The sequence below is a fragment of the Ornithodoros turicata genome, chromosome 8 (assembly GCF_037126465.1).
Source record: "Ornithodoros turicata isolate Travis chromosome 8, ASM3712646v1, whole genome shotgun sequence".
Taxonomy (NCBI): Eukaryota; Metazoa; Arthropoda; class Arachnida; order Ixodida; family Argasidae; genus Ornithodoros; species Ornithodoros turicata.
This window is the reverse complement of record NC_088208.1, coordinates 25,525,467-25,552,004: the sequence shown is the minus strand read 5'-3', so window position 1 is coordinate 25,552,004 and position 26,538 is coordinate 25,525,467. Positions and strand designations below refer to the sequence as shown.

Here is a 26,538-nt window from a genome sequence, read left to right as displayed (position 1 = left end):
GTGATACAGATATCGTTGTCTCTGCCGCATGACATTTGTTTTTCGCAGTCTCTAGTTTCGCCCCAGACTCCTGAAAATGTTGCCATCCTTTGGAGTATACTTTGTGGTGCTGTTCCTAGGAAGATTTTTTCTAAAATCTACTAACTTACATCAAGTCGCTTGCGTCTTATCCTTATGCTGTATGGTACAGAAACCGTTTGTGAAAGTCAGCTTCTCATTCTCTTTGTATGTCGGTTCACGGTCGTTGCTTTTTCTCTAAATTTCGCGTATTAACCCAGTCGTAAAAAATAGACGACGAAAAACTCCGAATTTTCGGAAAACAATAAACTCCGAAAAACACTCTCCGAATATGACAAAAAAATAAACTCTGATAATTCGGAACCCTGGTTACAGTCAAGATGATTTTTCCCGTCTTGTGTTCGTAAGTAGTACCCACTACATTTGACAAAACGTACACAGCAGCACAACTCGTTTATGGGAGAGAATTATGCCGTTGGAGCGACCACGTCACCCCACGGTACAGTAACACGGGTACAGTACATCGTGCCCTCGCTGCAAAGCAGCTCCGTAGTGCACGTCTGCCACACGTCATTTCGCGCATCGTCCGTTCGTGGTGTTGACGCACGACAGTCCTGTGTACCCGCCGGTGTTGTGTCCATGCTGTGCCAAGTGTCCATCGAGTGTCTCAAGGTCACATCGCCGTCTCAGGGACCATTCTCACAAGCAAGCTGCCTCCCGGCTCTGACCATCACCACCAGTCAGAAAACGCCACCAGAAGAGGGTCAAACAGCACTGCTGGTGCGACGGGCAACACTTATATCACATGCGCTGGTTGATGCAGGAGCACAAAATTCACAAATTCACGCAGGCCTTATGAAATGTATGAAGGGTCATGTAGCGCTCGCTGTACAACTACTATAGCAGAAGGTAACAGGTAAAATCATGATGGCCTGTACTGTCCTTCATAGATAGTTCACAGCTCGGCTAAAGCTAAAGACGAACGAACCAAGTGTATCACACCGTTGTTAATGCTTATTAGGATATCATTAGGAGTAGCCAGTCCTGACTGGGTCGGGACTAACGTCTCCATATTTTTCTATCATATCCAATCCAATATCATTAGGATTAGTGATATCACCCGGGGAACAGGGAAATGTGCGCAACTAACTTCTTATTTAAAATTTGCTCGAGAGACTTTTCAATGTTCACCACCAGAGCGGTGAATTCTTTTTGGCCATATAACCATCGAAATATTCAATACAAAATAGTCTTAAGCCCTACGACAAAATGCTTTGTTGTCAGTGAGGTGCTCTGGCTGCTTCTTTAGTGTGGAATTCCTTTCCACTCATTTGATTGTTGGCTGCAGCTTTGCAGAATTTTGCAGTCACTTCGCTTAAAGTCAAGTTGCTTCTGCGCACCGCACGCGCAACGCTCAAACGCCTCCAACAGAACCGTTTGCCTACTCCGCAAGAGGGCGCTGTGCGACCGTCACGGAGTGAAAGTCACGTGACGCTTCGTAAGTGGTCACTGCAAGGGCCACGGAGGGGAAAGCACGGTTGCAACGTTGCTTGCCTGTTGTGGCACTTTAGCGAAGAGGAAGAAGATCATATTGAGGTTTTTAGCTCCGTGCGTTATGCTATAGTCAGCGATCGGAAACTGTTGTTCGTTTCTGTCTGTGTGCTCCGGCAAGTGAACACGGCTTCACCACGGCCACTTTTAAGAAGCTGTTTGTTCCTTCTCCGGCTACGAAGGCTTTGAAGTTGTCCTCATCTGGATATCTTCCTCCTGCGGATTGAAATTACGGTTATTACAAAAGCAATAAATATTCAACGCCGGTAACACATTGAAATGTCGTAAAAATATCCTTGGTGAACACGTACATCGTGCACATTGCGAAGCGTCCTGCATGGCAAGCAATAATTTTCTCTCACTTCAGTCGGTCGAAAGCTATTGTCAGCTAATGGGCCCGACGGGCCCGTTTGGCTGACCTTTCCTCCCCCTTTTTTTTCTTCGTTCTAATAAATATATCCCCCCCCCCCGTGGGAAGTGTAACCCTTCGGGGACTGTACCCATCGGACGAATTCCTTATGGAACTGAAGTCACAGGGTTCGATTCCAACTCATTAGCGGAAATCCAACCTGGGGCTATTGCATGGAAAGCCTTCGCTCTATCTTCTTTTTTCATGTTTTCTTCTTCTTTTTTTTTTTTTTTTAGGTACGCGTTTCGAGGACTGTTCCGTTTTAGACCGTGAAATCTCACTCCAGTGAAAGTTCCAGGTTAAAAAAACGATACTGTATCTCAGTAACTGTTTCAGTAACATTGAGGATATATATTGTACGCAAGCATCTCCCAAGAAAGCAAAGGAGAGGAAGGAACACATAGTACCAGAAAAAAAAATAAAAAAATAACATAAAAAGCATTCGAATACGGGTGATACCATTTTCTCTATGGAGCCTCTTCATAGTTGACTTTCTTTATCAGTGAGGTCGTCCAAGAGATGTTCCTCGCTCGAGTCGACGCCCCTGCGGCCACCCTCTACATCACGCGGGTTTCGCAAGACCCGCACTGACTGCTCGGTCGTACCAGGGCATCCGTTGGAACGCCAATGATTCGTCAAGGGCTGGCTGGCGTTGGCTGCCGGCACTGCTGACGGTGATATCTGTTCTTGCATCGGGTTGCCTATATTCCGCCTGGACGCCGATCTCTTCGTAGAATTGGGAGAAGGGCTCTTGGATCCTCCATCTCGCCTATCTGCGAAGCGAAAGCTCGTGTAAGGAGGGATAAAGGTTCACGTATGCATAGCGGACAGACTGAAGTAGTGCAAGTCGGACGGTCACCTAGTGGTAGATAGAGAAAGAAACACAAAGGAAGCAAGAAAAGTTTAGCGTTTTCAAAAGACATGAGGAGACATGGCCTCGAGGTAGCCATAGAAAAGAAAGTACCTGAACCTCTGCTCCTCTATCCCTCTGTGTAGGCTGTGCCTTTTAGGACGCAATACGCCACGACATAATATAGCACTGACGGTCAAACTCGTTCGGGCTTTCAAAGTTTCAAAACGAAACTGTGTTATTAGATTTGATCGCGTCGACTGCGGGAATGACCTGTAACAGGTGAAGTAGACAGCACTGTGTCGATGCCAACGTCCCCTCAGATATGACGCGTAATTTATAAATTATTTCCTTCCTCCTTCTTTCTAGTTCATTTCTCGGGGGAGATCTGTTCATTTTAAAATTTGGAGCAGACAGCTCTAAGAAGAACAGCTGCAAAGTCGATGCCAGCCATATGCCAGGAGTAAAAGTCAATTGTCACAACTTGCGGTAACAGTCGAAGGAGAATCGGCTTTAGGGAGTTCGATCCTGGTCTGGGTGGAGCTGGCGACTCGTACCAGATTGGATCGAGTGGTTGGAGCTTCGGCCCCGGCTCAGATAGGTCATGGACTGCGTGAAGAATGAGTGCCGATGGTGGTGCTGACCCTGGGACGACGCTGAGCAGCTCCACCTGTGCAACAGCTTACGAAGCTCCGTCTGCACCTGCAGCCATCAAGGAGCCACGATACGTGGGTGATGACATCATGGTGGAGGTTCACCAAGCGAATGGGCGAGGAGGAAGGCAGGAAGAGACGACAGGTGTGGTGAGGGACTGAAGTGGTGTCATAGGAGGGTGGGCTTACCTCGCCATTCAGGAAGCAGTACAACAATGCGACGACGAAGCCCTAAAAAGGAAACATTATTTGTGTGATTGTAACACTAGTGCAGTTGTTAATTGGATCCTCTGGGAAGTCGTCGGAGAGGCGTTGTCAGCGTAGCGTAGTGGTCAGTACACTCGACACGCAATCAAGATGTATGTGGTGAGTTTTTTTTTTTTTTTCGATGAATGGCATATTTCAATCTTTCACGGGTTCAGGCACCTTGAGGGTTGTGTTGTGTTCGTCTGTCTGTATTCCAGTCTCAGAGCAGTTACTTCCATCATGTTCGACTCCACCAGAGTTTATTAAATATATTTTGTTGCTGTCGGTTATGACGGAGTTCATTAAACGGAGTTGTATAGGTAACATATTCGGTACCAGTAGCACCTTTGCACGCTTTACTCATCACAGCAAAAACTTTGCCGGTGCTCCTGATACTCAAGGAAGATGTTACACCGGCTTGCTTGCCTGTTACTCCTGCGTTCAACGTTTATTAAGCGGTTGTTTAATGTCAGCGATAGACTCGAAGTTGGAAATGAAACCGTGCAAGGTCGACTAAACCTTATTCGCTGTAAACGAAAACAAATCGAACAAAGCCGTGGGGTCTCACCTGAAAAGACGAAAAAAGTTGATCTATGTACAGCCAAGCCAACTCCAATTTGTCGGCAGCAGCAACCAGCGACATTCCGAGCAACAGGGTGTAGTGGGCGCCAAAAAGAGGCACCAGCACCAATGTAGAGCGGAACCACTTCCTGCCAAAAAAAAAAAAAAACAACAACAACAGAAAACATCCTTGTGTTGAGAGCTCGCATCACCCTTTTGAGTTTTGTAGCAACTTCTTTTTAATTCAGTTCGATCCAATTATGAAATTCGACCTTTATTTCTCATTCAACTGAGCAGAACGCATGCAGCAGAACGTATGCAGCATTCTAACGACGAGGCCTCGGTCCCTGACAACAAGCATAGGCGATGCCCTCTCCCAAGGCCTGGTATTTCCCGTTCCGGCTTTCCTCTCCACTTGCTCTCTCGATTCCCTTTCCCGTTTTCTCGTGCGCTTCTACAGGTATTCATGTCACTGGACAGTTGTTCGGCGACGTAAGACCTTAAGGGATGCATCTCTAAGGCGAGCTCATTTAGTGCGCGCTCCTCTTTCAGCTTGGGGCCAGCCTCCATATAGCGCGGACCGTGCGGACACGTTAACACAGAGAAAGCATACACAAATGGGCACAATGATGTTGGGATAAAAGTATGTACGTTTGTGTATACTGCCCAATTTCCGTGGCCTCTATCGACACTTTTGGCGCAAATAAGCATGGGATTTACTCTGCATACCGCACGTTTGATCAGCGATACCAAGAGGAATACGCAAGCATTTCTTTTCTTTTTTCTTTTTTTTTTAATGTTCGTGTTGTAGACATTGCATTGACATTCCGTAAAAATGATCGCTCGCAAAAGAGCCACCAGAGTGGAGTTTTACGTCTCCGAATGAAGCTGTTTTTGTACTTCGAAACGCACGAAGTATCGCTACCTAATCGAGGCCGAGAAGGGTAGCAATGTGGAAGACGTAAACATCGCTTGTCGTAAACAGACGTAAACATCGCCTCCAGCATCGTTTGTCGGAGATTCTCGGTGCACATTAAAGAGAGAGTTAGCTCTTGACAGATCAGATCGTACGTTTTTGTTGGAAAGGGTAGTGCATTTCCTACTGTAACGAGCGTACTTTGCGTGAAGTTGTACGGTATAATTTAGTATCGGGATCGCAAAGCTCTGGAATCCACGCAGTTTGAAATTCCCGCGTCAACAGATGGCGTACGCGTGACGTCACGACAGCCTCGTCCACCGGTTGGCTGTGATCTTCGCTCCCACGTGACCACCACAGAGTGAACGTCACGCGAGCGGATGAGAGGGTCTCTAGTTTTCTCTTCCCTGAGGATCTGCTCGCGCCGCAGGCTCTCGCGGCAGGATACAAATAAGTTTGAAAATATAACGATTACGACCGAAAGGTCTTACGGGAGAGTTGTGTGGAGTCAAATGCTCATCTCCCATATATTTCTTTCAGTTAGCACAGAGAGCGAAGTATTCCTATAAATCCCCAGATGGTCGACATTACCCTGCAGCACGAGCAGCACGTCATCACGCGAAACGTGTACCCTTTATGTGCGTTCTATATATATTTTTTGATGATTTTATGGCGTTAGTATATGCGGTGTTTATTTATTCTTATCGGGAAACTTATTAGACTTTATGACCGCATATACGCGCACACTGTACAGCACAGTGAATGTAGATCTATTTTCATGTTTCTATATTTACGCGACTATTTATCAGCAGCAAGAACTTTCGTGCTGAAAGACTTCGGCATGTTGCAAATTGCCGCACATGCACTGTGCCCTACGTCTTCCAAGTCACTGACGTACCACATCACTTGCTCGTAATTCGCAAAGAAGCAGACATTGGAAAAGAAAAAGAAGAAGAAGAAGAAGAAGAAAGACGATAGAGGGAGGATGATCCCATATTGCAAAAGTCTTAGTAGCGCCCAATCCCAACGTAAAGGCCGAATAATCGGAACTAGATGTTCGATATTTTGCGAGGCCTAGCTCGATCGACTACGTATTTCATTCGAAATGAAAGGCACATTCATCGTGCAGGACGAATACATAAGTCACCAATGCGGAACAGGGAAAAAGGAGAAATTCCCAGTCGTAGGCGATGCTTAATGCAAGGCACGTAGGGGGCTTGTACGAGCGAAACTGGGGAAAGGCCAAATTTCAATTACGATTTCCTGTCCACACCGGTACGCAAAATCGCTGCCCTGAAATTTTGCAAACCTTTGCGAAGACAGTGTGTTATGCTTAATGACGTTCGATTAGTTTACCGCGTTCCAGTTTAGTATATTTACAGGTACAATCAATTTACTAAAATGAGGCTCACTATAGGGTTACTGCGTCAAATGAGTCAATCAGCGGCCACGATGTGGTTTGGACATCTTGGAATACAGCGCGTTTAACTTCGCATTGTATCAACTTCCAGACCATTAAAAGGCAATGTAGCTTTTGGAATATTACCTAATAATGTATCGTCGTGTTTTCACGAAATGTGCGCATGTCAACTGTGCCTTTTCACCCTACACTCTTAAAAAAAAAAGGTGTACTTTAACTCCTTTTCCTTGCCGCACATATCCTCCTTTTTGGAGAGTACAATTACTCTCAAAAAGGAGTCACCTGACTCCGTTCAGAGAGTTTTTTTTTTTAATTCCGTGCTAGCACCTCGAAGCAACTGTGGCTATGAGTGACGTATAGACGTGGACAGATGGAGAGAGGACAGCAGGAAGGAGTGGGGGACAGGGGAGTTAGTATGCGTCCTGGGCCAACATTCGTCTGGAAAGTCTTCGGAAAACCCAGGGAAAACCTCAGACAGCACAACCGGTGATAGGATTCGAACCCGCGTGTCGCCTCCCGGTCTCTGCGTGGAAAGCGGTCATCTTAACTACTATGCCACGGGAGCTGGTGCCTTCAGGGAGTGAGGAGACACTTTAACTCCCTACTGGAGAGTAATTGTATACTCCCAAAAGGGAGTGATAAATGTGGCAAGGGAGTACACTGCAAAAAGGAGTTACTGTACGCCTTTTCTTTTTTTCCCTTTTTTTTTAAAGAGTGTAGCGTCTTTGGTACAGAAAACATACTTCGCCGTCAGTTGTCCCTGTTAGTTTTGGCCTTTTAGTGTTTGGCTGACCTTTCATCCTCTTTTCTTTTCCTCTGTTATAAAAGTATAAGTCTAATAGTAGTAGTAGTAATAATATATTCTCCACCCTTCTCCCCTGTTGGTGAGCCGTTAATTAAGTGGCGAGTCTTCTCATTCAGTGTCACCTCATGCACTTGTTTTGGTTCTTGCTGTGAGTGAGTGGGGAAATTTTTCCCATCTGACGGCAGTGACATTGTTTGCGCAACCTCTTTGCCTGACACTGTTTATTTATTTATTTATTTATTTATTTATTTATTTATTTATTCATTTTACCCTCAAAGTTTGTGCACGTTGTTTACAAGCTAAATTCAGTACGCTCGTCGCAAAAAGGTTGTACTGCGTTTCATAACTCACTGCCACGCAATAAAATGAGCGAATTGGAAACGGCCGTCTTGTGATCTTTGTACTTTTCGTGCAGGCACGTAAGCCCTATTTAAGAGGGGGACGAAGAGCAGCACCGAGGCATTTCAAGTTACAATAGCGCTTCAGTTTAATCGGCTGCAGGCTCTAGCTGCATGACATGCATTAGGGATCACGATGGAAATGTCACCGTTCCATCTTCTGGAACGAAAAGCATCAAAATAAGCACAACATACTTGATGCACCCTTACCTGTATCTGTATCGCCGCGCTTGCGGAGTTTGTGAGGCGAATAACTTTGCGAACAATACTCGCGTTATGTTCACGAAGAGGATGAAGTTCACCTACAACGATGCACAAAAGAGAAGCAGTAAGCGCAACAACATGGCGTATAACGGCATAATGGTAATAAAAAAAAAGTTGCATTCAGTTCAATATACCGCTGATCCTTTCAATCATCAGCTGTACAAGAGGAATCGCCGCTGAGCAAATATGAATGTTCATACGTTGCAATGTTCAATACAATAAGTGCTGGTACTTCGTGGAAGGTATACAAATGATGAGATTGGATTGTTTGTGAGTTAAAGAGAGAAATAAGAATTCTATACAAAACGTGTATTAAGAAATCGAAACAAGCAGTTTGCACAAGCGAACGTATAATGGTTCAATGACCATTAATGTGGTCTCAATAGTAAGCAACGTTAACTAGCGCAACTGGTAGCGCGAGCAGTTTATTTATTTATTTATTTAGTTCGGTTTATTCGTTTATGATTTCGTTTATTATATTTTTCCGTTTCGGTTCGGTTTACGGTGTGTTACCTGAGGGCGTATCATGCTCTCAGGCAGACTTCGCAAGAAATTGTGTTAACATTTTCGTTAAAACAATTGAGGGAAACCCAGAGAAAGCATCCAAAACAGCAGAGCAGGGGCACGAATGAAACCCGTGTCACCTCACGGCCTCGGCGAAACAAATTCCTAAGTGCCCGGTGACGTGTACATGTACCGGTGAGACACTTTTTTTTTTCTTTCATGGCATGCATATTTCCTTTTCTGCAACGTGTTCTTATACACATCAACGCATTTGCAAATCTTTTCTTTTTTTAATTCGGTGTTAGCGCCGCGAAGCAACTCTGGCTATGAGCCGCGTACAGACGTGGACAGATGGAGAGAGGACAGGGAGAGACAGGGGAGATTTGCAAATCATAACATGTCGGCTCCTGCCTCAGCATACAGGCGATACTGCAACTTAACTAAATATTGTGCGACGTCCGCCATTTTCCAGGCGTTCAAAGAACACTGTGCCAAATGTCCGCAAAACAGGTACAGAAGAAATGCATTAATCCTGTGTTTTCAACTTTGTCGCCGCTACCTTATCTAAGCTCGTTCCTGCTTAGCTTGCGTCCTCTGGGAGAACAGAGGAAAAAGCCAGGCCTCACCTCATTACTCCTCATCGGGGAGCCGGCTTAAACAGGAAAGCTTTCCTTCCCTACACGCGTTCGACGACCCACACTAATTTTATTAGGCACAACGGGAACCGCATTGGTTTATTTACCGGTCCGACTTTTACACGCGGCTTCTATCCATAATAAATAACCTGGTACGGAAGATTTACACGGACTTGTTTCGCCTTCGAGCATAGATTACGACATAAAAAGACGCAGGAATTCGATAGACAATAGGATTCTTACGGCGTGCTCAACCGATGGGGATCGTTTGGAGGATTAAAACGCATAAATTAGCTCTTTGAACGTCGGATAAATTCTTGAAACCGAGATTAAGTGTTAAGCGATTCACAGGAAAGCATTGATACTTTGTTGTTTCTTGTTTAAAGGTGGCTCCGTCGGTTTTGGAAGAGAATTAGTCAGCTGCAGTATGATAAGCTGAAGGGATGTTACCAGAGGCCCGTACGTTGGTATATGTACGTCTCACATCATTATCACCGCAACCGTCACCTATGAACTGGGGCGGATATAAGGGGGCGGGGGGTGGCGACCGCCCCCCCCTTATACAGCTGTGTTCCCTATGTAAAAATCCTATCTCCTGGATGATGTTGTGCCGGAAAGCACGAAATTTCCTTAAGACCGCTGTTCTGCCTTCGTGGCTTTGTATCCCACTGTAACCAGAGCTACTATTTGAACTCCATCTCGGCAGCACCTTACGCGGTGCCTCTGCGAGGTGTAAGGTGCAAGAATTTCAGTTGTGTTTTGTGAGGCGTGGCAGTAAGTCGCTTCCGAATGCTACAGTCTTTTTACCGCGTTGCAACGCATTGCATTGCATCGCATCGCATCGTGCATCATATTGCATAGCTGGATATAATCACACGTTCGTCTATGTATGCTTACGTCGGTTTAAGCTGTCCGATTAAATGTGTGTTTTGCAACAAACGTGTTTTGAACTGGATGTTGAACTTCATCACTTTAACTCGTTCATCTGTTTGTACTGTCTGTGTGTAAGCGTCCTGGGGTAGCCAAGTTCGACTTCGTCGTGATTCACATCCCCAATTTGCTATTTATAGCATCACCATCGCCTATATAGGTTGCTGAGCTGTCCAGTACTCGTACGACGGTACTGGTTCGTTCAGCGTATTCTGCGGCATTTCACGACGTGTCGCGTCATTCGACGAGGTACACTTTCCAGGTCTTTGCCTATAGCATGTGCGGTAGGCAAACACGAGATGCAAACAGCTGGTGCCCGGCACCACTCCAGCACGCGTCGCGAAACACGGAATTTTGCAGCAAGCGGGTCACTGTTCGGCGTACGCGCATATTACATGTGTGTTTGCAGAACACAGTTGCCTGAGAAAACTTGCGGCTACGTGACTTGTGTTCGCGCTGGAAGCGGCGGCATTGCGATATGGGCAGCTCGCGATATTAGGAGAACTTGTGTACCGTAGTAATTCGTTTGTGGTGATACGGATTCATTATAGCAAGCTCCAGGGAATCTTAATTAGTATTTTCGCACCTGTCAGAACACATATATACGTATACGTAAACTAGCTGAGGTTCAGTATTTCATTGTTGAGAAATGGGGCACGTGCACTAAAAACTTCGCTACACCAATGAAGTAAAAATGTAATCACCCTATAGGCAAGATGACAAAGATAAAAACTTATAAAGTAATAAGGTTCAGTGTAAGGTCTTTAGTTTTCCTAATGAGCCGAAGAATAGTCCACAAGATGAAATAAGTTTTGTTTATTTATCTAAAGTTGAATGACTTGTATCGAATTAGAACATCTCATAACGAACAACACGCAATATGCATAAAACGTGGGAATGTTTATGTGCTTTTTAAAATCTCCTCGATTGGTGAAAAGCCAAGCCAAAACATATCAGGTTGTCGTCTAAAATAAAGACAAGAAAGACGTTAGCAACAAAAGACGTTATGTGTTTCCTACAGACCTTGTCGCGTTACTCTCAAACCACTAATCTCCGTGCGCTCCCTAGCCTCGTTCCCAGTGATGACAGAACAGGGGTGAACTGCCAAAATCGCCTCTTCCCATTGGGATGAATACTGGTGGCCGCAGTCTTTAATGAGTATAGGACTGACGATAAAGTAACATTCCATATATCTGGTGGTGGTGGTGGTGGTGTTGACGAAGAACCGGCTCTAGTCATCTTGAGCAGCGCATCAACGTTCGAAAGGTCAACGAAAGAGAAGATTGCTTGCTTCCGCGTGCGATATGCACACTTGTTCACGTGAGGAGTGCTGGCCGATGCGATATCCGTTCTACACCGCTTATTGAGCGGGAGAAAATGAACGCAAACACACACGAGAAAATAAAGGAACTCTGTAAAAGGCAGTTCACAGGTGCACAGCTCCTGGAACTACCGCGGGGTGGCAGCACTAATGGCGGCGCCCATTCCTTGCATCGCGTTTTTGTGTATACAACTTTCGGATGAAGGGAACATGCCGTTAGAAACAAAACCTTACGCAAATCGCAGCATAGCTTGCCGCCCAGCACAAGGCCCTGATGCGGGGATATAAGTGTTCTCTCTTAGCGGACGCGTTAATTTTCCGGCATAAATGCATTAAATTTAATTTCCTCGTAGCCCAAGCATAAATCCCGAACTTTAGTACGTGAGAACCTCTTCCGGCCTCCAATAATGAAACTTTGCACGATCAAAGAAAATTAGTCAAAAATACATATCGTTTTTCCAGATATTAGATCTGATGAATTGCGAAGTTCCTCCGGATATAATTACAAAGGGCATTAACGTAACTGCAAGGGAAAAAGAAAGGAGAAAGCAAAGAGAGTATTGAGGCTGAACAATTTCTCGACGGCTTTCATTAGTTCCCTCATTAGACAACATGGTTCTAAAAGCGGTTCCTTATATTTCAGCATTAATGCCTGTTGCAGCGTGCGAATAGTCGACAGCAGAGGCTCGCTCTAATGATGGATACTCTTCGGAAAAGACACCCTTTACAACGTTCAAAAAAAGAAAATAGTCTTTTTTTTTTTCAGTAAGCGTTATCTACCATCCAATATATTGCAAGGAAACCCAAGCAGCACAATATCTCGGCGCAATATTGGCCTAATGTTGGGCCAATATGTTGTGCTGCTTGGGGGGGGGGGGGGTAACGTGATTCACTACATCTTTCTCCCCCCCCCCCATTCTACAGTTCAATCATTTTTCAATTTCTTCAATCAATTTTCAATCATTCTACATTTCGACCACATAGCAAAAATACAGCATAGGTTTCTATTGCATTTTTTGGAGGAATAACGTTGTCGTCCTGGAGAAACACAATTAAAGCTAAAAATCACGCAAAATCTCACCCCCATGCATTTTGAATGGCCTCTGTCGCTTAAAAGTCGCGATTTTTACAGGATAGGCCGATAGCTCTAGCAGGGAACCTCTGCGGCGTTGACGGCGATTATGGCGAGCGTAGCAGAAACGAAATGACGTCACCGCGCCATGACGTCCAATATCAAGTAGTACAGTGGATGCCACCGATCACATCACGCACATGACATGGCCGGCCTCGGTGGCTCAGTCGGTAGCGTGTTCGCCTTCTGATCCCGAGATCGCGGGTTCGAACCCGGCCGAGGACGCCAGCAACTTGGTGGCAGGGTACAAGGTGCTTAGACACGCCGTCTTCCGCGAGGGACGTTAAATACGGGGTGCCGTGTGGTGAGCTTTCATCGCACGTTAAAGAACCCTCAGGTGGGCAAAAGCAATCCACAGACCGACCGCTGTGGCGTCGCTCATGATCTCAGTTGTCTCGCGACGTAAACACCCAATTATTTATTTACATGACATGACACCACCTGCAGCACCGCCACTGGCCGGCGCTATAGTGAATCGCAGCGCAAGAAGATGGACATAAACTTGTAGCTGTGCGTTTGTCGCCATTGTACAAGGCGACACATTGGGGCGGCCACGCGAAGTGCGCACGCCACCTGAAGAGCGAGAGTGGAAAGCGTAGCGAGCCGCTGCTGCTCGTGGTCGGCGTCGTGCACAAAGTGCAGCACAACGAGAAACTGCACGTGCCGGGAATAGGACAAGGCGACAAGGCCCAGAAGTGAGACAACGCGAAGCACAGGCCACGAAGCGAAGAACAAGCGAGGCGAGAAGACGATGCAGCTGTCGCTATCACTTCTTCGCACACTGGGGCTGGAACAGCGTTTGCTTGATTGTTTGTTTATTTGTGTGTGTGCGTCACGTTCATGTCACTGCACACGGGTGCGCAACGCGGAGAAGATGATGATGAGAGCATGACAGGACCACGTCGTATTGGTGTAGGCAGCGCTACCTGTGGTGTGCGGCTATAGTCGTGACGACCGCCCACTTCTGTGCGGCCAACAACGGCGAGCTTATCCTGCCATTACCCCCCCCCCCCTCCGGCGATGTGAACGTAAAGTAGATAGAAGGGAAAAAATTGTGACTTTCGAGTCCAGGGCCATTCAAAATGCATGGAGTGAGATTGAGTGCTAGTTTTGCTTCCACAAGACCATACCGTATGGAAAAAAAAAAAGAAAAGAAAAGAAAAACAGTCTCACTGTGGCAAGTGTCTATTGACAGTCCATAATGTTTGAGGTCAGATAGACGCCAGGTCAATTGTACCTTCACGACGTGATCGAAATGTGTATGATTGCAAAATTAACCTTGTAGTGCTCCGTTGACATAAATAAAACAACACCAACAACGGGTACGGAACTACACAGGAGGAGGAGGAGGAGTGTCGTTGGGAGGAACCCGAGAGGTCTGCCTGCCTGATTAGGCGGCATGTTTCTCGGGAAGAGAAAGGTGGTGGAGAGGAGGAGAGGAAAGGGTGAAGTGGAAGACCGAGCGGAATCCGTTCGGGGGGAGGATAGCTGCGTCCATGGGCCGACTTCAGGGGAACTGTGCCGGCATACGCCTATTACACATCTGAGGGAAACCCAGGAAAAACCCCAGACGGCACAGCCGGCCCGCGGATTCGAACCGCGGACCTCCCAGTCTCCAAGCGCACGCGTTACCGCTGCGCCACCGGAGCTGGTGGGGGACTACACATAGTCGGGAAGTAAGCGCATTTCATCGCATAATAGGCACGTACCAGTGCCAGCGTTGAAGGGAGTTGAAAAACCAGCTCAAACCCATGCGTTTTGCTGCGTTGTTTGTAACAGTGTAGTCCGTACACGCAATACACAAAGCCATATAGTTCTCTTCGGAGCACGCTGCTTTCGTTTACAGAGCTCGATAGACAAAGCGCTGCGCCAAACGAAAAATTTTCCTGCGGAGGAGCAGGTAGTCTCCATGGCAACTGCGACACTCCGCCCTTTCCCATGAAAACGCGCGTGCGTAATTTTCAACAGTGATGCACCGAGGGAGACGGCCGCACGAGCCTCCCTTGCGGTGCAGGATTTCCGGTTTCCAATAACTTCCCAACGCATGGCTCGGGAGACAAACCCCGCATCATGGACATGATTTCTCCAAAAGTGGGAGAATCGCTTTTACAACCTCCTGGTCTTTTTTTTTTCCTACCTTCGTTAGCCGCGAAACAAAAGACAACAGAATAGTAATAACAACAACAGAAATGGAAGAGTAGAATCCAGAAGCCAAACTTCCCCAACACCGAATATCCTATAGATGTTCGAATCCTTTAGGACATTATTCGCACATCCAGGGGATATTCGATGTTGTTCGGGTAGCGGAGAGGAAGACTGTCAGGTCGCGCGTGAAGTCACACCCATGTGTAGAACCAATCTAAAAGTACGCTCTCACAGTGTACGGACACTTACTACTATCGATGCTGTGATTGGGCCACGTATAATCCAGAACAGTTCCTGTTTCGCGTTTGTGGTCCAACATCTGAAAAAGTAAATAGATTATATAGAACAGCAAGCACACGTTACGCTATGTGTGTTGCAAATATTGCGTCAATTACTGTCGTACTAAATACTTTTCCCGAGTCTTAATTATTCTTTTATTTTTTGTGAAAAACCTGGAGTGACTGGAATGATCTTCCATCGTTGGTACTCATCTCTGAATCTCAACAGTTTCGCCGTCGCTTTACTTTCTTATTGCCTTGGACGAAATGAATAATACCTTGTATTTGTTATTCTTATGTTATATCGAAATGCATTAACGTTGCCACGCCATGCGATCGTATGATTGTGCCTGTCAACGTATTTTCGCGGCTCCCGCTCATCTAGATCCCTTAAGACATTTTCACAAATCAAGAAATTTATCTCGAGGTCTGTCTTTCTAAAGTGGATGTCCTCAGCGCCAGCTCTCTCACTCAAGACGCGGAAAAATTACATAACCTAGAAGAAACGAAAGCACCCTCTAAACACAGGAGCTGCCACTAACAAAGGCATAGCGATGCAAAAATATCGAAACTTTCACTAACGATAAACATCAAGATCGTCAAAAAATAATCGATAAAATCGATTAAAATATCGATATGGATGGCTTTATCTTACGCAAAATTGTGCCCTCTCTACAAGCTTAACTTCGTCGTACCTTTACGCATTCATTTCAAGCAGTTCAGCTGGACCTTGAAATTAACGATCGCGACACCGCTCGGCCCGAAGGGATGCCAAAGGGGTGGATTCCTGAGAGAAGTCTTGCGAAGAAACAATTGGTTTGTTGACTCTGTTTTTAAAAAGCGCCATCTAAAGTATTTCCCGCGACACAATAGACAAAGACATTCGAAAATGACAAAGTAATATACATGAGAGAGAGCGAGAGAGAGAGAGAGAGAGAAAAAAAAAAAAGAGCACCGAATTTGTCGTGTGACGAGTTCCACTTCTCCCTAGTATTTTTTTCTTCATCAACATCAACATCAAAAAGAGCACGCGTCTAATATACCGTTTGCTGCCCTCGACTCGAACTTGACGTGGTTCACATCAACGCTGATATGCCCCTAACGTGCATCACATCTTTATATGAAATATCGGCATCCTGTTGTTTAACCGTATCCCCATCCCCAACACTTTCTCACCACCAAAACAAAACCAAATAGGAAGAGAGGAAGAAAATCGGTCGTTTGGTTAATAAACTCGCTGCTTTTTTCACAAACTGTTTATTGTTTGAATTAAAATTACTATATACAAAGCTTAGGGATGGAATTTTGGGTGCCATTAGCACATGCTAAAATGTCCGTTCACGAGTAGAAGACGCCAAATTACTGACATTTCAGCGTGCGTGTCGATATCTATAACGATGAAACATATCGACGTGAATATCAATATTTTAAATATATCGATAACACCGCATACATGAAATATCGATCATATCGATAAGAATATCGATATCGTTCCATCCGTATAAGTCACACAAAACAAAAGTGAGTGTCGGTACCAATGGTGCCTGAGGGAAAGTGTTTGGCTTTCCCGCAGAAGACGACCCGATTCGGTTTCTGCATATGAGGTAAGGCGGCGGAGAAGGGGGTAAGGCGCGTCTCTTCCGGCAATATGCCACCGGAAGTGAGAACAGCTTCCTCGTGGCCAATCTCAACCCGATAGCCGCATACCTCCTATATACGTGCAAGCGTTCATATCCGGAGCGAGGCGTGGAAACGGCGTCATATCGACCTTATATAGGTGCACAACCTTGGGCCTAACGTTTCACACTACACACTTCACAGTTGGTAACGTACATCTGTCAGAACGTGATTCCTTAAGTAGAGCTGGGTGAATTTCTTATGTGGTACGGTCAGCTGTTCGACAGGTGTTGGTGAAGCGGAGCATGATAATGTAATGTCTTTGATCAGTGAAACATTGACGTCTCCGTAACCCTATAGATAATGGAACACAGGAAGGTCCACGTCACATATGTAGTATCAATGTAACTCCAATGTAACTCCAATGTAACTTCCACGTAACTCCACAACTACACTGAGAAGGAGGGAGAAGAAGGGAGAGGGAGACGACGCCAATACGGTGCGTTTAAATAAATGAATGAACGCAATGAGTACTCACAAGGTATCTTCCAGAGTGGCCCGTGCAATCACCCAGGGCACGATGAACAGCACAGGAAGTCCTGTGTCCAAAATCGAACAAGCGCATTTTGAAAATCACCTGCACACACGCTACCGATGAGTGTACATTTACTTTAACAGTGTTTTTATGTCAATTGTCTGTGCGCCACAACAGCTGAACACCTCCGCTTTCATTTTGGTAACACATCGATCATTTCCTAACACTCCATGGGGGGGGGGGGGGGATATGTTAATTGAAAAAAAAGACAAAAAAAACGAGGAAAGGTTAGTCATGCATAGACCAACTTGCTATTCCTTTCATAAAAAGAAAACGAAAAAAAGAAAGAAAACAGTCCATGGATGCAGAGTAACGCTCAGAATAACAAACCTCTCCGCGTAAACCCTTTTACATATTCTCCCACACCGGATCAATTGCTTTTCTTTTCTTTTTTTTGGTGGGGGGGGAGGGGGGGGAGATCTTGTTAACTTAGAGCAGGACAGCAAAATAACAACTTTATTTTGGCTTTGGAGAGTGGGGGATTCTTTCGACCAGTGCGTTGAGCGTTTAAAATGTTGTTCTGACAGCAATGCTACCGAAAAGAGCGACTTTGCCACACAACACACGGCACCTGGCTCCCAGGCGATAAGAAATGTTGGCTGGGTGCATAACTCTCAACCGCGTTCCTTTTGACTCTGAACGACGCCATGCATTTTGAGCCCGCGTGTGTAGTTTCAGGTCGCAGGCGTTGGATGTGGAAGGAAGTGTGTGAATATGCGTATACTCACCCCAGCCGAGAGCGACGTACTTTAGAATCCCCGAACTATCGGAGAAAGCGAGGAAGACTAGGTTGTGTAAGTAGAGGCCTTCCATCAGGATCCAGCAATAGTTAGCCATCAGCATGTAATGCCACAGGCTGGTGAAGGCCTTGCAGTCGACATTCTGTCCGAAAAAGAGAAAGGAGTTTTAGACAAGGCATTGTATGTGCAGGGTATAAGTACCGAACGTTCCAGGCCTTACTTAATTTACTTTTCTTTTCTCATCTGGAAACTGTCCAGAACCCATCTCAGGAAACAAAACAAACCGCAGACCCCCTGGTGGAATCATATAAAGGGTGAATGCCAGGCAAGCTCAAGAGAAGGAATTAAGTTAGGTTAGAATATAATTCCCTTTCTCGGCCTTTCCAGGCATTCCTTTTATATGATTCCATCAGGAGGATTGCGGTTTGGTTTCCAGAGTTCACGTGCTTTTCCGTTCTGCATTTTTCTTTTTGCCTCCTTTCTCTTATTATTCACGGGACAACACCGTATGTTATAGTATATCCAAGTCACTTCGTTATTATTTTTGTACCTGATGAAATGCAGTCCGCTTCATGGAAGCTCGTACGCTAATAAACAGAAGTTTCAGTGTTTTTATGTTGTTATCACTCATCTATCTAACTACGTGCAGGGTGGAGTCGTCTAAGCGGTCCAGGAGGGATTTACCCCGAGGTACTACGTATATGCAAACGTAGTTTTTGATATAGTTGTCTGCTTGTTTTCTTATATGTGTTCAGGAGAGGTCGACCAAGACAATAAGCTGGCTTTGTACTCCTGTACGACGTCTAAGGTTAAGTGTCCCCGCAACCTAACCGTGACCCCGTACCTAACCGTAAGTAACCCCGTTAGGGTTGGCGGACTACATTCCGTACAGCTCATAGGTTGAACATGTGCATGCAACAGTCAAATATACGCGCAAAATAGACATGACTACCAGGGAACCTCAAACAGCGCCCTATTTGGAAGGTTTTCGGATTTGAAAATGGTCACTTCACAGTGTCCGCACGGGAGGCAATTATCCTAACGTTAATCAAGCACAAGTTTCCGCAGCATGTGTAAATATTAAGCGATCACGCTTCACTAAATCCAGCCTCAGGTCAACAAGCCTGCTTGAACTCCTCTGACCTCAGAGCCTCTGCCATGAATGCGGAGATGTGATCCTCACAGCACTACATCTCCCGTGGCCGACCACATGAACTACTATCCCCATCAGTTACGACGCACCTGCGTGTGTGATGTCTCATTTGAGTGTGTCATGTGTGTATGCCTCATCCTTTTCATCTGCATCCCACTCATACATCAACTGACATGCTCTGAGGCATGGTACTGCAATTGTTGCGGTGAGTCACCTTATCTCATCGTCATTCATGTAGTAGTTGTTGTTGATCGTGAATAGCCGGTGTGAAAATTTTTCGTCTTCTAAAATTACATTTCGCATCGGCAGAGAGACTGACACTAAAATGCAATTCACTGTGAAACAAGAACAAAATCCTCATGAGGGGTTCCTCCAGATGCGAGCACGCCATGGTCAAATTATCCAATTAGCCCCCATAGCTCTGCAGAGGGCGCGTAATTCTGACTTTTAGAGCGACCTTTCTCGCTCTGCGCTAGAAATGAGCTCTCTTGCGATGTGATGTGATGTGATGTGAATAAAGAAAAAAATGGGGATGGAGCTCTCTTGCATTTTTCGACATTGCCATAATTTATATGCAAATTTCCCCTAATCAGCAGAATCAGCATGTTCGCTACGTGTTTCCACAATGTCGCTTAAATTTTCTAACGAGTGCTCGATAATATGGACATATTTACCCTAAATATGAAGATTAGCACGTTAATTATAGGCAGCAGGATGACTAGCATCTAAGGACGCTTATTTCTGTCTTGAGCTCTGTCGCGCCGTATGAAACAGCACGCTTCTCCTTTAAAAGAGTTAAGAGTGGTTTTGACTGCGTAAGGTCCAATATTGCTTATCAAGAGGCGAAAACATACGAACTTTTAAAGTTCTATTTATATGGGTGCCTAGAAAAGTATGTAGGTGAACTCTGATTAAAATATAGATTAACAGTTTTGGTACTTTATCGATGCATATCGATATTACATCAGTATATGTCGATATCATATCAATATTCTACAAAAGACTGACATGTTTAAAATATCGTTAACATCGACTGCATGGTAAATATATAGATATCGTTCCCGCCCCTTATTTTAATGCACTTATCGATGTCTTAATCATTTTTCCTGCTCAAACTTGCAGGACTGTAGGTCTCGACGGACGCTCTTACATCATGAACAAACTCTCGAAGCCTAAATGGCGAATAAATATAGAATATTCTCGTGCTTCCCCTAGAACGGAATAACCGAGGCAATTAGAGCAACATGCGGTGCTTAAACTGCTGGCAAAGCAGTTAATACCGTTGCCGACGTGGATAATTCAGAACGATACATTCTGAAGGAGGAACAACATGTATGCGTGTTGGGGTACGTTTGTTCCAAATTGCGCCGCACATTATACCGAACGTTTCGCGCAATAAAATATTTCGCTGACTCTGGGGAAAACTGCGCGACATCCTATTGTCACGGTTGCAGTAGGAAAAGCACTCGCCGAACCGTTGCAAAACGCTTTGTTTACCCCGCTTGGCCTCAAAGCATTAGAGCAGTATCACTTTAGGGATTGCCGACTTCGGCTTACCGTCGTCGTTATAAACCGAACCAAAAATTATCCGGAAGAAAGCTATTTCATGTTGTTGTTTTTTTCTCGTCGTCTAGGTCCCCTAAACAAGCATTATCATCATCATGCTCATCGTCGAGGGTTCTGGCGTCTGTGATTAGATAGTTCAGGAACGTTTTTTGGAGCGATCACCAGCGCGTGGGGGTTTATCAGGTTCTCGATCTTTATCCCGTAATGTGAACCCCGCAGTGTACTGCCGTCGTTAACATATCGGGGTATAACGTAGAAGTTTCACGATAACGTTTCCGAAAACATAAGCCAATCCCCCGATTCCTTTGGAGCGGCCGACACCACCTTTCATTTCATTTCCTTCTATTAAGTTGCCCAAAAACCACGTAGCCTTCTAAATGGTGCAACACACCCCAGGTAGTGCAGCAAAACAGGAAAGTTCACCGAAGAAAAACAAACAAGAACCCAAGCAGTACAATGTACCGAAAGTCGAGTGCAATAGGGGTGGACGGTATGTGTCTTATCAATGTTCCTTAGCTTCAGGAGTCTGTTCAAGGCCTTCCACCTACCCGTCCACCCCTATTGCACTCGACTTTCAGTGCATTGTGCTGCTTGGGAAATGATTGCTTTTTACACGATGTTAATTAACATAGATCTAAAAATCTATCAAGATCTGTAGCAGCCACCTGATTATACAGTCTTTGTATACGGTTCGTAGGATTAACGTGAGAATTGTCAGATGCTTTCAAATGAAAGGGTGTCTAATGCGGCTTAGGGGAGCATAAAAAGCAAGGGCTTCAACCGAACGTGGATAGAGATGCGAAGCCCCGGAAAAAAACAGGAAATTTTGGCGAAAAAAAGTTTTTTCGGGTTTTTTTTTCTTGTCTCCGGAAAAATGGCCCAAAATTTCCAGGCGACAAAATTCAAAAATGTAAATTTTCGTGCCTTCGATGCGTTCCAACCCGCCAACAGTGCCTTAGGTGCCTCTAATCCGTCAACAACCACGAACTTAGAGCTCCGTCTGGGTGCTCCAAGCGATCGCCATCGCGTTCACGTAATGTCGGAGTTCTGGTCGGAGTGGGCGGGTTGGACGGGTTGTTCCAATTACCGATCGCTGAGTAGACAGCAGTCTCATAGGATGCTCTGCTCTGCGTTTATGCCTAGAGGGTGAACACAACTAAAGTTTGTAGCTCATTGTATGCTGTGGCTTGGCTGGCAATGCTTCGACTCAGCAGTAACCGTGTTTGTTTCCATTTTTTCCAATTTTTCGGAAAAAACCCCGAAAAGAAACGGTTTTTTCCTCGAGCGATCCAAAATTTCCGGAAATTTTGCATCTCTAAACGTGGATAGTTAAATGATTTATGCACACATTTGAGAACAAATGTAAGGTCACGCTACATACGTCTCTGACCTTGCTGATATCTGATTTGCTGACAGCGACACGGAGTCGGAATTAGAGGGCGCTTATACGATTCAAAAACTCCCTTCTACGTCGGTTCTCGAATATTGGCCATTAGTAGTAGCACAACACCTATGTGGATGCTGTCAATAGGTGCGGCAATCGAGATCTGCAATCGCGGTAGCTGAGATGTATATGGTTTTAATTGATCGCGTCAACGTTCTACTTCGTGACACAATCGATTAATCGAATTTAATGAAACAGTTATTCATGAAACAATGCGAACTATTCTTGTGACTATTTCCTCTTTTGTTACTTAAAGATTCACACACACACACACACACATAAATGAGATGATGATGTGGTGGGTAATTCTCCGCCGTTATGGCGGTACACTGCCCCATTGCGCTTGTGGAAGGGATGAGAAAGTGATCATGATTGGAAAGGTTCATTCATCTCCTTACTCTCGAAACCCATATTACGGTAAACGCGTGAATTGAGAAATTCATCTTGACTTACACCGGCGGGCCAAGAGGTAATCGAAACACGGTGTTACTCAATAGCAACGTCCTTCGATTCAAAGTGGCGATTATGTGGATTGGCTTGGATATTTCGACACTTCCTGGACACCCCCGGAATATGATCGCAGTCCCTATACGTCTTTGTATTTTTTTGCCGGCACCGGCTTATGACTGTAAAAAAAAAAAAAAAAAAAGAAACGTCAGTCCTCAGCAGCGACTGGACAGTATTGCATCCCCACATCCGCCGACTCCGAGAAGGAAATCACCTCCGGTTAAATCCCTGAATCAATCGTTCTTCCTTTCCTAGGTACTCTTCTAAGCTTCTTACTAGTGACTCTGCTTCTTACCACATGATCTCTATGTTTCCAATATGCATGTACTGCGTAGTAATCTGAGCCGTGCAGCGTCTAAAGCCTCGCACGGTGGGCTTTGTGTGTGTGTGTGTGTGTGTGTGTCGGCCTTGTATTATAAAGAAAAACGTCTCTCTTTCTTCAAAGAAGTACTTTGAGATAAAACGAAGAAAAACAATAGGCATTAGAAAATCCTGCGAACCGGAGGACGAGAACCGCCGATATTTCGAACGGAGTCTGTCCTCTGTTCGAAATATCGGCGGCTCTTGTCCTGAGGCTCTTTCCTCAACAATAGGAGTTCGTGGTACTTGTCGCAAGGTAACATGTCACCATCGTTCTGCCAACCCCGAAGAGACTTTGATGTGCGCTTTTAAGATTTTCGTTCGCTTTCTTTCAATCCCAGCTGGACCGCTAGAGGCTCCCTCCGTACAGTTACTCAATGTTTCTAGCGTACAAGAGCCTCTGCTTTTCTGCTACACCAGATAAATCTGGTGACAAGGACAGCGAGTTACAACCGAGAGAATGGGAAAAGGTAGACGTATCGGGAGTGACCCTCATTCTTCGGTGTAGACGGTCATACAGGGCCTGCTGGATACTTACATCACTGCGTCGTTTCTTAGCGCATCGGTCTTGGTGTTGCTAGATACAATTTGCCACGCCGTCTGTCTTCTACACTCTAAGAAAAAAGGAGTAACATTGGGAGTAATCGCAGTTTCTAGTCCCCTAGACTCCCCCCCCCCAATTACTCCCCATTTTAGTCCCCTATCCCCGATATTTATTCCCTTTGACTGGAAATCGTCACTGAACTTCGCAAATGGTCTTCCGAATGCGACAGTCTACCTAAATATGTGCTCTCGGACAATTTGTTCGCATAAGGCTGTATAACGCAGCCAACTTAGCAATTTTCTACCGACACAGAGTAATAAGCAGTTAGCGCTTCTTTCTTTGCATATTGTGCCCTGTGTACTCGTATGTCGCAAGATTTTGTATCACTCGATACATCCCTGTTGACGGTTTGATTCAAAATATTTTCATGCATGCACACGAATTATGTACCTGGGACTCTAAGAACAGAGCGTGAAATGCAGTCTCCACTCTGTGACGTTCATTTACTCCCGAAAGGGACTATTTTTTTGTGGCAATGCATTTAGTCCCCAAAAGGAGTAAAATTACTCCTTTTTTTTTCTTAGAGTGTAGGCGGGAGAGCATTCATGCATACGAATGAATCAATAGAGTCAATTAATAGAGTCCGCGAGGGAGATCTACAGACAGCGTACTTCGAGGCGATTGAAACGAACAGGATGTGCTAAGGTGACCCACCTACAAAACATACGATATATTGATTCTGAAGTGACGCTTGAAACGTACCTCCGGCACGCATAACGATGCATTAACATAATCGTGAATGTTCTCTATTGCACATGCGCAGTGCACATTTCTTACCAGTATACCAACATCCTGCGAGGACGACCGCGGTACTGTATTGTAGCTGATTATGTTAGCTGTAGATCGATTTATAATTTTGGTGCTGCCGAAAAGTAGAGGCCTCACACGTGCTACCGGAGTAAGTGAATACAAAAGAAAATTACGTAAGTTATGTCGACTTGCGCTGTCCAGCACACATCTTTCTTCGGTTCTTCGCACTGCACATTATCCTGCACAGATGTATCGGGGTGTCATATCGAAATTCGTCACTGTGTCACCATTCGGTGACCATATTTTCGCGAAATATCTACGTGTGCAGTATGATGCAACCTTTAAAGAATGAAATCTAGTTTGAAGGTTGAAAATACATTTGATATTGTGAAATTAAATAATATTTTGATAATTTTTGATGCGGACCCGTTTTAATGTGTCTCAATACACAAGGTGCTGTCAACGTAGATTTCCCGCCGACAAAACAATTGCGTTTGCCCCGGGTGTTGTCCTGCGTGCTTTGGTTTTGTTGCTGTAGATATTGAACAATTCGAATGTGTTTCCGTTTTTGTTTTTTTGTTTTTGTTTTAATGAAAAGATACCTGTGCATCCCAAAATTTAAGATACCACATTGTGTTGTACTGTGGAAAGCGGATTAATGCAAACTAAGACTGTTAACTAACACTGTTACTCTACGCAAACAATGATATGATGAAAACGGGGGGCGTACGCCACTTTTGCAGCATTATGCAGTTCATAATTGCCACAAAAATGGCGTACGCCCTCCGTTTTCATCGAATCAAGGGACAGGACGTCACTATTCGGGATGATGGTTGGCTAAGAACGTGCTATGCGGTGAAGCTCTTTTTTTAGAAGAAGTTTTTAGAGTGTAGGCACTGCATGACGAATTAAGTGCGGTGAAGTTATTCAGCAGGAAATGACACGAGTGGAAATGTCATTCAAACTGTCCGTGTGGCATTAAACAAACGTTTGGCATGACACAAAATGACCCAATGACATTAAAACTTACCGCATGAACCACCTAATATCATTTTTCGCGCCCATGTAGCACGGGTATATATTGCTTTATGTATGATGAATTCGATGTCATATTTAATCCGATCGGAATCCCATACCGCACCAGCTCCCGTGGCATAGTGGTTAAGATGATCGCTTTCCACGTCGAGACTGGCAAGTGACACGGGTTCGAATCCTGTCACCGCCTGTGCTGTCTGAGGTTTTCCCTGGGTTTTCCGAAGACTCTCCAGACGAATGTCGGCACACTTCCCCTTGAAGTCGGCCCAAGACGCACACTAACCCCACTGTCCCCCACTCCTTCCTGCTGTCCTCTCTTCACGTCTGTACGCCGCTCATAGCGAGAGCCGCTTCGCGGCATTAACACGGAATTAAAAAAAAAAAAAAAACTATACCGCCACAAAAGGAGATACAAACACTGGAGCACAACTAAAGTAAGACCCAGCCATCACCTTGCTTCTCTCATTTTCTCACATCGCTGTTTACGACTTCACGCAGAATGGCACACACATAAAAGAACCTCGTGGTGCGAAACTCCTATATAACGTCGCAAACGTACAGCGCAGCGGGTCCAACCCATTCGGGCGCCAACAAGAACGAACTGCGAGCACACCGGCCGTTGCCCATCCAAAAACATGACGTGCCTCAATACGTTCCAGTTTGAGGTTGGGATTGCGCTTCAAAGATGACGGGAATCCTGTCCCAGAAAGAGCACCGTCTTTTCGCCCCGCCTTGCCACATTGCGTCCTTGGCCGACGCTTCTCTATAGTAAAAGTGTCTTTCTTTTTTTTTTCTTTTTTTTTCTGTTGCTGGCGTGACGCTTTGACAGCGTCGGCTCAGAGAAAGATTGTTTATGTTCCCGAAAAGGAAGTGAGGAGGTAAAAGAACAAAAAGGAAAGGATGAGATTGAGAGACACGTTTCGAAAATGAACAGTCCGACGAAGCGACACGTTAGTATGAAATGTTAGACAGAATGGAACGGATGTGATATTTTATTGGGACTGTACACTGTTTTCGAGCCAGGTTCAAGTCTTTTCTCTCTCTCTCTTTCTTTTTTTTGTTGCGCTTTGTGATCGCGTACCGACTGTCATATCTGTCACGGTAAAGCAGTCAAGCTCAGAATGACACAAG

The 26,538-nt window shown here is 45.2% G+C and overlaps 1 protein-coding gene across 10 annotated transcripts in view; it reads right to left on the bottom strand.

Moving 5' to 3' along the window:
• Positions 1–458: 458 nt before the first annotated feature.
• Positions 459–26,538, bottom strand: part of LOC135366769 (secretin receptor-like) — a 192,875-nt gene continuing 166,795 nt past the window's right edge. For 8 of the 10 annotated variants that reach the window (XM_064599664.1, XM_064599668.1, XM_064599663.1 and 5 more), the window contains 10 exons: positions 24,546–24,611; positions 17,977–18,130; positions 17,192–17,252; positions 15,008–15,077; positions 8,038–8,129; positions 4,296–4,437; positions 3,671–3,712; positions 3,386–3,530; positions 2,438–2,751; positions 459–1,785 (listed from right to left, as the gene is read on the bottom strand). In XM_064599664.1, the coding sequence (XP_064455734.1) occupies positions 2,459–2,751; positions 3,386–3,530; positions 3,671–3,712; positions 4,296–4,437; positions 8,038–8,129; positions 15,008–15,077; positions 17,192–17,252; positions 17,977–18,130; positions 24,546–24,611 (1,065 nt within the window). In that variant the 3' untranslated portion in view covers positions 459–1,785; positions 2,438–2,458. The remainder of the gene's footprint in view (positions 1,786–2,437; positions 2,752–3,385; positions 3,531–3,670; positions 3,713–4,295; positions 4,438–8,037; positions 8,130–15,007; positions 15,078–17,191; positions 17,253–17,976; positions 18,131–24,545; positions 24,612–26,538) is intronic. The other 2 variants (XM_064599662.1, XM_064599661.1) reach the window with 2 other exon arrangements.